At 34.7% G+C, this 15190-nt stretch overlaps 1 protein-coding gene across 2 annotated transcripts in view; it reads left to right on the forward strand.

Moving 5' to 3' along the window:
* The window catches only part of BRIP1 (BRCA1 interacting DNA helicase 1), a 178856-nt gene that overhangs the window by 14898 nt on the left and 148768 nt on the right, over window positions 1-15190 (forward strand). For both annotated transcript variants that reach the window (XM_045773420.2, XM_087854564.1), the window contains exons 5-6: window positions 481-608; window positions 2306-2425. In XM_045773420.2, coding sequence (XP_045629376.2) covers window positions 481-608; window positions 2306-2425 — 248 coding nt within the window. The remainder of the gene's footprint in view (window positions 1-480; window positions 609-2305; window positions 2426-15190) is intronic.

A 15190-nucleotide genomic window follows, 5' to 3' on the forward strand; every position in this document is an offset into this window, starting at 1 on the left:
TTATCGGGAGTCATTTATAAAAGCATAAACCTATTAAATCAGAATTAGACTTTCCTATTGAAAGCATATTTCTCAAAATGTTATATCTTTTTTAAGTAAGCTCAGTGGTGGGGCGCCTGGGTGGCACAGCGGTTAAGCGTCTGCCTTGGGCTCAGGGCGTGATCCTGGCATTATGGGATCGAGCCCCATATCAGGCTCCTCTGCTATGAGCCTGCTGCTTCCTCTCCCACTCCCCCTGCTTGTGTTCCCTCTCTCGCTGGCTGTCTCTATCTCTGTCAAATAAATAAATAAAAATCTTTAAAAAAAAAAAATAAGTAAGCTCAGTGGTAAAGAAATGCTTTTAAACATGTTGAGCTTTTCATGTTTTAAAGTACGTTATGAAATTTTGAGAAGTCTTAACATCTTGATTCTAATTTTTCCTAGAAAAATTTCCCAAGTGTTAAGTTTTTTATGCTAATTTTTTATGACTTCTTATATAAGACTCTCCTGAAAAAACTACACTGGCTGCAAAGCTATCTGCCAAGAAACAGGCATCCATAAAAAGAGATGAAAATGATGATTTTCAAGTAGAGAAGAAAAGAATTCGACCCTTAGAAACTACACAGCAGGTAAACAGTTTATTAGCAGTGAAATAATACCATTATTGCACGCAGTTATCAATCACGTATCAATCAAGTTTTCAGTGGCACTTGTACAATTTACTTGGGTCGTATCATAGACATAAATTAAATGATAAATTATTGTAACTTCATTTTATATAGTCATTCATTACAAAGGAGTTTGTTATATAGTAGATTATTCATAATAACGTGTTTAAAATGAAACTGTATGGTGCTTTTCTATATATGAGGAATTTGACGGTAAAATATTTACTTAAGGCATATATTGGTAATATAGATACTTTGTACTTTTTAACTCCTCTGTTGTTTTTCCCTAATGATGGCATTTTCTTTTGGCCAAAATATGAATATTTATGTCATGAATATTTTTGTTATTGATAGTTTTAGTATAATGACAAGGTTTATTCTTATTTATTGAGTTTTAATATTAATACATGATAAAATATTTATTTCTAAAAATTACTGAAAGACCTGAATTACTGAGTATTTTATATGAAATGTGTTTTTCATACATGAATACAATGTTTTGTCCTAGAGTTCATGGCAGTAAGGTAGGGAGGTAGGCTGGGACTTTGACTTAGTTACAAATAAAGAGATTATTATAATTAATTATCATGTCCTTTGTAGATAGTTATATATTTCTAATTGAATATACTCAAAAAGGGTTTGCATTCTTCTGTAGTTTATCTATTCTACTTAAAATCTTTATTAACTTCCATAGTTAAACCTTGATTTTAGAACTAGTTTAATTTTGGAAAAGTACTGATTACAAATGAAGTATGAATCTGTATAGATTTTCTTCTCCAAAATGTGTACATAGAGTTGGAAGTTGTGTGATAGGGCTCAACAGATAACATTTGTTCTCTGACTTAATTGACTCTCATTTCTTTTTTGGTAGGAATGGGATTATCAATAGAAATGCTTTTTTCCCCTTCATAATTTAAGTAAATAGGTTTTTGGCAAGTAGGAAAAAGCATAGACGGTTTGAAGAGAAAACTTAGTGATATTAATAGAAGAAATTTAGTCAAATACAATTTCAATTATCAAATATCTAGTAAGTAATAGTTATAATAATAAAATAATTCTGTCATGTAGGAAATCATGACTATTTACATTTAAAATTTTTCTGAGTTTTTAAAATTTATATATTTATTTTTAAAAGATTTTTTTATTTGAGAGAAAGAGTTTGGGGTGGGGGAAGGGCAGAGAGCAAGGGAGAGAGAGGATCCCAAGCAGGCCAGCTTGGAGCCCCACTCAGGGCTCTATTCCATGACCCCAAGATCACGAGCCGAGCCAAAACCAAGAGTTGGACACTCACCTGACTGAGCTCCCCAGCCGCCCCTGAGTTTTTGCAATTTAGAATGAAGTTTTATTTTTATTTACTTTTACTTTCCAATTAGATATGTAATTGGACTTTGCTATAATACTACACTTGATGTCCATATGGTAAGACTATTTATGGGAAGATCATTTTACAATACTATAGTTTCGACACATGACTAATTAAAGCTGTTTTGGTTACGATTTGAGATAGAGAAGGTGCTCATCTGTATTTTTAAAAATTATTTGATTATTGCTAGTTTTAAATGCTGAAAACATATCGAAAAGTATTTTGACTTCCAAGAATAACTGGCCTGCTCAGACTTTTGTTTACATTAAACTTCATTTTGGTTCTGTGTTTACAGATTAGGAAGCGTCATTGTTTTGAAAAGGAGGTACATCATTTGGATGCAAAATTTGCGTCAGGAAAGACCACAAAACTCAACTCTCCGTTAGGAAAGATAAACTCCTTTTCTCCACAAAATGTATGTATTTCAGTTCAGTTTAAAGAAGGAAAATGTGGAATTTGCTAAACTCATTTAAAAGAAAAAAAAAGAAATAGTATAATGCAAAGAATAGAAAACAATTCAGAAGTCCTCTAAGTGCTATCACATCTCTGCTACTAATATGTGAGATGGGAAATGCTATTTTCTTTGAGCCCCGGTTTCCTCATTTATAAACTGAAATAATTGGACTAGAAAGAAATCTAAAAGGTTTTTTTTCCTCTTGTACATTCTAATGTTGTGAACTCTACTTCCCTACAATTCTTTTCTGTGTCCTTAGAGCAGATAGTTTTCAAGGAGTAGTCCAGGGAGCTCTAGAAATTACTGACATTTTTTTCTCAGGCAGTGTGTGAGCTCAAAAGTATTTTCATAGTAATAATAAGATATTATTTGCCTTTTTAAAGACCGTCTTGACATTTGCATTGATGGTGCAAAAGCAACAATGGGTAAAATTGTCAGTGCCTTAGCACAATCAAGATAGTAGTACCAAACCTGTTTTAATAGTTGTTTTCTTCACCATCATTAATGCACAGTTAAAAAAAAGCCAGTTTTTCTTAAGAATGTCCTTGATGAAGTAGTAAAAATTACTAATTTTATTAAATCTCAGCCCTTAAGCTTTTTTAACTTTCTGTGTGAAGTGAGTAGTACTCAAAATGTTTTGCGTACAGGAATAGGATGATTGTCTTGAGGAAACACACTTGAAGGATAGTTTGGATTGTTAGCTGAACTAGCCCCTTTTTTTCATGGAGCATCATTTTTACTTGAAAAATGACTGACAGATGAACTATGGTAATTCTTGAAAATAAAGTAAGCCTGATAAAATTTGAGTGAAAATCAGAATTTTGAAAAACTGTATATGCCACTATGAGCTTGGCAGTTTTGTGATACTTATAGACTTTCCTGATGATAGTGGTGGTGATATTACAGAATGTGACTTTTCGATATTATATAATGAAATGTGTTAACATTTATAAGATCTGTAAAATCGGGGAACCAAATATTTTCTGAATGGCCTGTACATGATATTATAAGATAATGCCTGAAAAAAGATCCATCCTAAGTGCCAGATAGACCAGTGGATCTTTTTTTTTTCCCCATTCCCCCATCCCTAGGCATCCTTAGACTTTTTTTTCAGTCACTATAGATTAGTTTTCATTTCCGTAGTTTTATATAAATGGAATCATGTCTGGTTTTTTTAAATTAAATTTCAGATATTGTGAATTTTACCTGCTGGGTGTTGGATGTTACTTTATATATATATATATATATGATTTTATTATATATATATATGATTTTATTATATATATATGATTTTATTATATAATAAGTTATATATATATATATATATATAAGATTTTATTTATTTATTTGAGAGGGAGAGTGAGTGAGAGAGAGAGAGCATGAGCTGGGGGAGGAGCAGAGGGAGAAGGAGAAGCAGACTCCCTGCTGAGCTGGCAGCCCAACATGAGGCTTGATCCCAGGACCCTGAGATCATGACCTGAGCAGAAGGCAGACACTTAACCGACTGAGCCACCCAGGCACCCCCGATGTTATTAGATTTCTATAAATACTGGAGTTTTATTCTGAGATGCAGTTAAGTTACTTGGAATCAACTTGATCTTTTGTGTTTGCTTTTAGAATTTGTGAGATGGGACCTGAGCAGAATTTAGTTGTAGGTTACCTCAATAGAGGCTATCTCCTTCTGGGTCCTCTACCTAATGCTCTGTGAATTGTTAGGTTTCCAGTCTGGCTGGGGGGAACAGGCACTATTCCATGCCCTGTGTGAGTGCCTCATCATTTCAGATGGTTCTTTCCACTATCTTGGATTGTTAACTCGCTCACATATGTTGATCAATATTCTGCTAAATATTTGAGAGGTTCCTCTACAGATCTCTGGAATTCATTCTTTGTGCAGCTCTCTCTACTTTAGTATTCTTCCCTGTGAAGTTTAGTCTTCTCTGACTTCCTGGACTGAAGAGCAATGTCTGTTCAACTCAGGTTTGCTGGTCTATATCTGGGTTCCCCTTCCCCATGGCACAGCCTAGAAACTAGACCGTAAGCCTAGGCAGTCTTTGGGCCTATCTCATTTATTTCCTGTCTCTCAGGGATCACTCTTTCTTACTTGATATCCTATATCTTAAAAACTATTGCTTCATATGTTCTGTCTGTACTTTCAGTTTTTCAGGTGGGGGATGAACAAACTCATTGACTATGGGGACAAATTCCAGAAGTTTTTAGATGGCTTATAAGTCTTCCTGTGCAGTCATAAGACTATTATGAACTTACTGTTTTCTTTTGCCCTTTTTGCTCCTCCTCCCTCTTTTTTTTTTTTAAATCAACTTCTGCTAATTCTTCAGAAAGCCTTCCTTGACATCCCCAATTTTGAGTTAGATTCCCATATGGAATATTCCTTGTACTTCTACAATTTTAACACTTATCTTACCCTTATTATCTTCTCTGTAAGGCTCTAAGTTCCATTAAGGAAACACCAGGTTCTCTAGTATATTGAGACCTCCTTGACGGCTGTGACTGTTTTATTCATCTTTATGTTCCAAGCACCTAGCTTTGTGCTAGGAACCTAGTAAAGGCTGAGTGAATGAAAACTATATTCCCTGACCTCAAAGAGTCTTCCTTTAAATTCTTAAAAATGCCAGATGGGGGAAAAGTTGTTGGCTATCTTCACAAAGGCATATAGTTGGAGAAGTCATCTCAGGAACTTACAATATTAAATTGTCAGTAATAGTATATGCTCTTTATTTGCCTCTGCCAGTGTTTTCTCCCTCATTTTCTTTAACATTGCCTTATTTTCATAGCTCTTAGTATTTGAATTTCCTTATTTACCTGTTTATTATCTGCTTTGTTAGAATATAATGTCCGTCTTTTTCAGATGTATCCTTAGTACCTAGAATAGCATATAGTGTATATTAGTTGTCCAATAAATATTTGTTAGTAGAATCTTCTTGAATTCTTACAATGGCATAGGCAGATAATATTGTTATTCCCATTTTACAGATAAGGATACTCTGAGAAGTAAGTAATTTGCTTAAAGTCACAAATCTGGCAAATATGAGAGCTAAATCCTACCTAACCAGTATGATGCTCTGGCAAATCCTCTAATCACTTTATACGTTCTCTCTAAAATGCTTCTCAGAAATCCTGGAGTCATCTAAGCAGAATTGCCATATCAACATAAAGGAAAGAAATATTATGTAGAAGCCTCAAGAATAAAGAAATCAAGCATAGGATAAGCTGTGATTGATAATAGCTAAAATAAGAGAAGTGGATTTTTTTTTTAAATAAGTGGAACCCAGATAATTAATTAATTAATGTGTCCATGAAAGCCAGTGGGTAGGAGAAGAGGCTGGGGCTGGGAGGAGAGGGAGAGAGAGAATCTTAAGCAGGCTCCACGTCCAGTGTGGGGCCCAACCTGGGGCTTGATCTCACGACCGTGATATTATGACCTGAGACAAAATCAAGAGCCAGACGCTTAACTGACTGAGCAACACAGGTGCCCCTAGAGAAGTGGATTTTTAAATTTAGTTTTGTTTTTATTGGTTAAGAGAATGAATTTGAGTCAGACTGCCTGTGTTTTAATCACAGCTCTGCTCCTTACTACCTGTATAACCTTGAAGTTTTTAAACTATTGCTACTTCAGTTTCCCTGTTTGTTAAATGGGGATAGTAATAGTAGTCGTACCTATCTCACAGGGCTTTTTGAGGATTAAGCAGGTTAATATTTATAAAGTGATGAATAAATTTATTAAGTGGCATATTTTAGGGCTTATTAAGTGGTAAGTGGTAGTAGAAGTAGCAGCAGTAGTTGTAGTAGTAGCAGCAAATGATTACATATTTGTGTGCTGCTAATAAAGATACTATATAATATTGATTAATATTATATATATATAGTTATCTTTGAATGCTGCTAAAATGTATTGTATAGTATCGATTGATATTAATTTTGAGGAATTAGGTTTATAATTAAGTAACACATTCTTTTAATATCTGTTAAAGATGTCTATGGCCGAACCTGTTTAGAGTCTAGACCACTTGTAAGCAGAGTTCCTGGCTAAGTACCTTAATTTTAAGCCAAGTGCTAAGATTGATTTCTCCTTTTGGTTATGTAGTATGTTAATCATTTATTATGGTCTTATTGGTAAGGTATAATTGTATTTATACCTGTATATCCATAACTTTATATTATACGTTCTCTCTAAAATGTGTGCAGTTATATTTTTAAACCTGAATTTATAAGTTTTGTTTTCTTGGCTATAGGTGGTATAACTCTATTGCTGTAGAAATGCAATATTTGTCATAGGTGGGTGATTTATTATTTATAATATCAAAGGTATGGGTTTCTGATAATTTCTCATAAGTTTGAAGATTGTTAAACTAAATTTCTCAATTCAATCTAGTAACTCAAACGATAACATTTCACTAGTGTGACATAGAACTTTTTTTATAAAAAGATGTAAGTGGTATATGCCATACTGATTCAACATATATAAAGTATATTTATCATCACCAGAGTACTTTTGCCATGACAGAAAAACATATGGTTGAGCTCTAATATTTGTTTTTATTGTAGTCTGTAGTCAAAACATGAATATATGAAGTCATTTTAGGTACTTTCTGAATAGTTAGGGAAAAACTTACAAATACTTAGGTAAAGTGATCTATATTTTCAATGTTTTTTTTCTTCCAAACAAAATTAGATTAAGCAGTTAAAATGGAAACATAATCAATACGAAATATAAAATTGTAGTTAATATTTTCATATTTTAGTAAATTGTTGGGTAAGTTTTAGTAAATTGTTAAGAAAACCTATAGATTTCTGTGTGTGTGTGTGTGTGTGTGTGTGTGTTCTAAAGATTTTATTTATTTTAGAGAGCATGCTTGCAAGAGCAGGGGGAGGGGCAGAGGGACATGGGGAGAGAGAATCCCAAGGAGTCTCTAAGCAGAGCATGGAGCCTGATGCGGGACTCGATCTCATGACCCTGAGATCATGACGTGAGTCAAAACTGAGAGTCAGACACTTAACTGACTGAGGACCCAGGCACCTCAGTGTACATTTGTGTGTTTTGACTGTCATCTTAATTTTAAAAGTGGATAGTAGCATTTTTAGTGTAAATCTCATGGACATTTAGCACTAGATAATACTTCTGGTTTTTCAGAGAACCAGGACTGATCATTTCCATGGATATAAGAAAGCATAATAGGGATATGAACAGAGGTAATTTATTTAAAGAAAGGAATCTTTGAGTATAGAAGTATTTTTTCCCATTAGAAACTTACTTTGCTACTGGTGTAACATTTCCTTCTTCTCTCTCTTTCTTTTTTTTCTTTTGAATGGAGGTGTAATTGACATTTTCAAGTGTATAACATAATGATTTGGTATTTGTGTACCTTTTGAAATGATCACCTTTTATAGTTACAAAACTTTTTTTTCTTGTGATGAGAACTTGCAAGATTTACTCTTAGCAACTTTCAAATATATAGTGTTCACTATGGTCACCATGCTGTACATTACATCTTTATGACTTATTTATTTTATAATTGGAAGTTTGTGCCTTTCACTCCCTTCACCCTTTTCTCCCACTCCACCCTCCTGCGTATGGCAACCACCAATCTGTTCCGTATGAGCTTTTGTGTGTGTGTGTGTGTGTGCGTGTGTGTGTGTGCACGCGTGGGTGTGTGTGTGCTTAGATTTTACATACAAGCAAGATCATGCCATATTTATCTTTGTCAGACTTATTCACTTAGCATAATGTCCTTGAAGTCCGTCTATACATGTTGTTGCAAATGGCAAGATTTCGTTCTTATTTATGGCTGAATAATATTCCATTGGGTATATATACATTTTCTTTATCCATTTATCCATTGATGGACACTTAGATTGTTTCCATATCTCAGCTATTGTTATTTTATTTTGTTATTATTATTATTTTATTTGAGCAAGAAAGAGCACGAGCAGGGGGAGGGACAGAGGGACAAGCAGACTCCCCTCTGAGCACAGAGACTCCCCTCTGAGGGATCCTGGCCTCATGACCTAAGCTGAAGTCAGACGTTTAGCTGACTGAACCACCCAAGCACCCCTCCATATCTCAGCTATTGTAAATAATGCAGCAGTGAACACGGGGGTACATGTATCTTTTTTTTTTTTTTTTGATAGTGTGTGCACACACATGAGCTGGGGGGGGGAGGGGCAGAGGGAGAGGGAGAAAGAGAATCCTAAGCATGCTCCATGCCCAGCGCAGAGCCCAATGTGGGACTCAGTTTCATGACCCTGAGATCATGACCTGAGGTGAAATCAAAAGTCAAATGCTTAACTGACTGAGTCACCCAGGCACCCCCATATATCTTTTTGAGTTAGTGTTTTTATTTTCTTTGGATCCATGCCCAGACATGGAATCGCTGGATCATATATGGTGGTTATATTTTTAATTTTTTAGTAACATCTATACCGTTTTCCAAAGTGGCTGCACCAATTTACATTCCCAACAACAGTGCACAAGGGTTCCCTTTGCTTTACATCCTCTCCAACACGTTATTTCTTATGTTTTTGATAATAGTCATTCTAACATGTTGTGAGGTGAGAGCTCATTGTGGTTTTGATTTGCATTTACCTGACGGTTAATGATGTCGAGTACCTTTTTAAAAACCCGTTGGCTATCTGTATGTCTTCTTTAGAAAAATGTCTATTTAGGGGCGCCTGGGTAGTGCAGTCCTTAAGCGTCTGCCTTCGGCTCAGGGCGTGATCCCGGCGTTGCGGGATCGAGTCCCACATCAGGCTCCTCCGCTGGGAGCCTGCTTCTTCCTCTCCCACTCCCCTGCTGTGTTCCCTCTCTCGCTGGCTGTGTCTCTGTCACATAAATAAAAAAAATCTTATATAAAAAAAAAGAAAAATGTCTATTTAGATCTTCTGCCCATTTTTATTTTATTTATTTATTAAGTAGGCTCCCCGCCCAATGTGGGACTTGAACTCATGACCATGGGATCAAGAGTTGGATGCACTACCGACTGGGCCAGCCAGGCATCCCTCTTCTGCCCATTTTTTTTTTTTTTAAGATTTTATTTATTTATTTGACAGAGATAGAGACAGCCAGCGAGAGAGGGAACACAAGCAGGGGGAGTGGGAGAGGAAGAAGCAGGCCCATAGCAGAGGAGCCCGATGTGGGGCTCGATCCCACAACGCCAGGATCACGCCCTGAACTGAAGGCAGACGCCCAACCACTGTGCCACCCAGGTGCCCCATCTTCTGCCCATTTTTAAATTGGATTGGTTGGTTTTTCTGCTATTGAATTATATGAGTTCTTTATATGTTTTGGATACTAGCCCCTTATCAGACATAGGATTTGCAAATATTTCCTCCTTTTCAGTAGGTTGCTTTTTTATTTACTGGCAGAAGTCTTTTAGTTTGATTTAGTCACACTTGTTTATTTTTGGTTTGTTGTTTTGCTTTTGGTGTCAGACTCAAAAAATCATTGCCAAGACCTGACATAAGAACGTACCACCTATGTTTTCTTCTAGGAGTTTTATGATTTCACATCTTATGTTCAAGTCTTTAATCTATTTTAAGTTAATATTTGAATGCAGAGTAAGATGATGGTTAAGTTTCATTCTTTTGCATATTGCTGTTCTTTCCCCGTTGTATAACACTTCTTAATCTTTGCTGAGTGGCTTACTATAAATCACAAAAGTGTTTCCTGTAAATTTTGGAATATGTGACTTCATAAAGAAGTGGAAGGAAAATATATAGTTTCATAAGATTTATTATTTATTGTATAGCAGCTTCTGAAATTAGTTTATCACCAAAACCTTAAAGTAATTTTTAAAATGCAGTCTATATTTTAGATCTTTTCTTAGTTGACAGATCACATGCCTCACATTTGATAGATCTATAGATCACATTTTAATCTAGATAATCTAAACATCTTGAATAGGGTAAATTGAGAGACTTGGGCAAGTAACATTTTTTTTTTAGGACCTGTTCCTTCAAATCAGAGGAAAAAGAAGGTGGGACTAGATTTAATATACCTTATATCGCTTTTAGCTCTAACACTTCTAAATTCTAAGGATGCTTTTTCTTCTTCTTCTTCTTTTTAAGATCCTATCTATTTATTTGACAGAGAGCACAAGCAGAGGGAGAGGGAGAAATAGGCTCCCCGATGAGCAGGAAGCCCGATGCAGGCCTTGATCCCAGGACCCTGGGATCATGACCTGAGCTGCAGGCAGCCACTTAACCGACTGAGCCACCCAGCCACCCCTCTATTTTGGTTCTTATAAGATGATATAGGGAAGACAGAATTTATTTTTGGAAGAATAGTTGTTTGCATTCATAAATTAATGGTTTAGTTCCCTTATCCCTACAAAAATATAAATGTCACAATCTTTATACATTTAAAATCCATAGTTGTATTATTTCTTTTGAAAAACTTTCCTTCATAAAGGAAATGATAAATTAGTGTAATGATTTCTCTTTTCTTCTAAATTCAACATTAAACTTAAGTTTTTCTGTATAATTTTCTTAGTTTTCATTAAAATAATTTAGTTTCCAGCCTGTTGATTGGAGAATTGGCTACTTGTCTTTTTACCACCTTATCATCTTGAGTGTCCTTGCTGTCTCTTCAAGTCAGAAAATTGTGTCAATACCTCCTCCTTACATAATTACCTTCCATTGTCCATTGCTTCTCTTTCCTCACATTTTAGATTCTCTTTTTTACTGATAATTCAAACATCACAGATGTAGTAAGGCATTAGTCTCCATGTCAAAATATAGTTAAGAGAAATATTGTTTTTTAATAGTGTTGCCATTCTGATTTTACTTTGTTCCACCAAGCATAATCATTTTCTCTAGAATTTATTTCCATTCTCTTCACTCTTTTAGTAAATCTTCACAGCAGTGAGGTATTGTTATACTCATTCTTATGCTTATACCTGATTTTTTATTTGTTCATTAAATCAGTGCTAACATTGACTATATTCTTTTTGATTTAGTAATGCAGTAGCATTCATTACTTTTGCCTAGTGTGTAGAAGAGATGTGGGTCCAGTAGAGTGCGCTGTTGACCTTTGATAAAGTGTTGATGTTGGGCAAACCTTGGAGTTTCTTCTTTTTCTTGCTCTTACATGCCCCTGTCTTTTCTTTCTTGTCTTTGTCTTTTCCTCTTCCCCTTTCTTCCTCTCCCTCCCATCAATATTCAAGATGTTCTTCAGGATCTCAAGAGAAAATGACTAGTTTTCTCTGAAATTATTTTACAAGTCATTTTCTCATAGTTTAATTTACTTTTATTTAATATTACTGCTTATAAGTGATATGATGCTTACTATGTGCCAGAAACTCTTCTAAACATTCTAGAAATACGAATTCACCTGGTAGATACAGGTTCTTATGAGTTAACACCTATTCCAAGAGTTTTTAACTTTTCTATAGATTTGACAGTTTTCCAAATAAAATGAAAGAATCTAACTCAATCTTTAAAATAGCCCTTTGAAAAAGGTATTAATATTTTCCCCCAATGACATATGTAGAAATTGAGACATGAGAATTTAAATGGCTTGTTTATGTCACAAAGCTGAAGAGTAGAGGCTACTTTAAAACCAGGCAGTCTGGTTCTCGAATTGACTCTGTCAACCACCTCACTATTCTGGCTGTGAATAAACTCTTCCAGATGACCTTAGATGAAAGTTCTTTTTTATACTGTTACAGGCCATATTATATTCAGTACCATATAGATAATTAAGATTCATTCCTCTTTTAGTCTTTCTCTCAACACCCTGCTTTTTTCTTTACAATACTTACCAAAGTTTATAATTATATATTTATTTGTAGGTTTAACTGTTTTGTTTGCCTCCTTGTCAGGCTGTCCATAAGGACAAGTGTTATGTCTCTCTTGTTGCCTTTTTAATAACCAGCATCTGGCACAGGACCTGTACTTAGTAGGTACCGACATATTTGTTTAAAATGAATGAAAAAATGCCCAAAGTTGAGAAAATGCAGAATTTACTATTGTAGCTTATAACTTTTACTCAGATTCATATACTAAAGGAGGTGTAACAGTACTGTTAAATAGAGGAGTCTTAAAGCAGGTTTAAAAATTTTTTTTCTTTTGCAGTACAGTTTGAAAGTAGTTTTTTATATAGTGGCACACAGAAATAAAATATCAAACAATGATTTCAGGGGGTAAGAGGTAAATTGGTGCTTAATATAAACAAAAGATTAGAAATACCTTTTGATTTCTGTAACCGCTATAGGAACAAGTTGTTAAATAATATTACCAACTAATTGAAGTATAATTTATTCAAGGCAGGACATTTTTGAAGACTGTTACATGCCAGACACTTAAAAACAATAACCTATATTTCTTAAAGAGTTAATAATAATATGATGATAGCTTTTTAGAATATACACTTGTGCCAGGCAATTTATGTGTGCTCTTATTTAATCCTTGTATCAGCACTGTGAAGAAAATTGAGTAGACTTTAGACTCATTTTACAGGTAAGAAAATTGATTAGATTACTTGACTATGACCATACTACAGGTAAATGGGGGAACCACGATTTGAGACTAGCTCTAAAATTGAGTGCATATAGATTCATGGATTATAAATGGGGAGAAAGGAGAGGAAAGGAATGGCTGGGAATTTTTTTTTTCCTGTTGGCTGATGAGGAAAAAACCAAATCACTATGCAAGAGAAAATAGATTTTATTATTCAATATGTCTGGCATTAAATAACTACTTTTATTTTTATTTTACTTATTTTTTTTAAATACCTACTTTTAAACAGTTAATCTGTAGTTGGGGAAAGATTAAATTATCTTAAACATTTTGTGTATTTTATCTACTAAAGAGTTTTAAACTAAAATCTAAAAATTATGAGTAATATACATTCTTTGAAAAACCTTTAGTAGTGTTATAAACCAGTACAGAGTAAAAATTAAAATATTCTCCTTTATTTTTACTTTTATTTTTTTAATAATAATTTTTATTATGTTATGTCACCATACAGTACATCCTTAGTTCTTGATGTAGTGTTCCATGATTCATTATTTGCGTATAACACCCAGTGCTCCATGCAATATTTCCCCTCCTTAATACCCACCACCGGCCTATCCCAATCCCCCACTCCCCTCCCCTCACTTTGTTTCCCAGAGTCCATAGTCTCTCGTGGTTCATTCCCCCTTCTGTTTACCCTCCCTTCATTCTTCCCTTCCTTCATCTACCGATCTTCCTGCTATTTCTTTTTTTTTTTTTTAAAGATTATATTTATTTATTCGACAGAGAGAGACAGCCAGCGAGAGAGGGAACACAAGCAGGGGGAGTGGGAGAGGAAGAAGCAGGCTCATAGCGGAGGAGCCTGACGTGGGGCTCGATCCCATAACGCCGGGATCACGCCCTGAGCCGAAGGCAGACGCTTAACCGCTGTGCCACCCAGGCGCCCCTTTCCTGCTATTTCTTATGTTCCATAAATGAGTGAAACCATATGATAATTGTTTTTCTCTGCTTAACTTATTTCACTTAGCATAATCTCCTCCAGTCCCGTCCATGTTGCTGCAAATGTTGGGTAATTGTTCTTTCTGATGGCTGAGTAATATTCCATTGTATTAAAATATTCTCCTTTAAAACATCATTCCCATCCCCTTTTCTGCCTCCCAGAAGTAAACAAAATGAACACTTTCATGAGAATCTTTCTGGATCCTTTTGTAGAAATTTGCAAGAGATATTCTTCATAGTTCAGTACAGTTAAAAAAAATTTTTTTTAACATTTAACCCTTTTATTTATAGGATTTATTTTAGTATATGTATGAGTGCAGGCTCTGCTTGTATGCCTTTCCAAGTAGATGATCAGTCGTCCCAGTGTCAATTAAAGAATAATTTTTCCTGATTTGAAGTTTTGCTATTTTCATACCCTAAATTGTTTTGTATATTTGGATTGGTTCCTAGACTGTTTCTCTCTTTAAATTTTTATTATTTTCAAAGTATATATGTATGTAGTCAGAGTCAAAGAGTTCTACATGGCTTTGAACAAAAATCAGACCTTTGCACTAGTTCCATTCTCCAATTCCTATTATCTGAAGTCAATAATTTTTAATCATTTTACTTACTTATTTTGGTATTTATTTATTCAAGAATAACATAGACATACTGCTGTGCTCTTGAATTTTTGGTTTTAGATACCTTCTCTTGCCTTCCTAATATCCTTCTAATTGTCCCATTACTTCTCTGCCTTAAACCTCACAACATTTGGTGTTTACATGATTGTAATTACATAAATATCATTAAAAACAGAGCCACATATTCTACTATGATTATGTTCTTTCCCCAAACCAGGTTTTATTAATTTGTTTAGTTTTCCTTTTTTCTTTTTAGATTTTCTTTATTCATGCATGTGAGTGGGGAAAGGGGCAGAAGGAGAGAGAATATCTTAAGTGGACTCTGTGCTGAGTGAACAGCCTGCCTCGGGGCTCAATCTCAGGACCCTGATATCATGACCTGAGCCAAAGTCAGGAGTCCCACATTCAACCAAATGAGCCATCCAGGCACCCCTGTTTAGTTTTCTATATAACTAACTATCCTCAAACTTTGATAGAATATAAAATCTTTCAGCTCATTCAGATGCATCAGGGCAAGAATGTACATACTTTTTAGACTCTCAGTATTTCACTAAAATAATGAAAAATACTTTTTTGATATTGAATTGTGTGTTTTTTAATGACATTGAGGTTTGTTTGTTTTTTAGAGAGAGAGAGT

Source organism: Ursus americanus, chromosome 23 (genome assembly GCF_024610735.1).
Source record: "Ursus americanus isolate L20-20 chromosome 23, mUrsAme1.1.p, whole genome shotgun sequence".
NCBI classification, from domain to species: Eukaryota; Metazoa; Chordata; class Mammalia; order Carnivora; family Ursidae; genus Ursus; species Ursus americanus.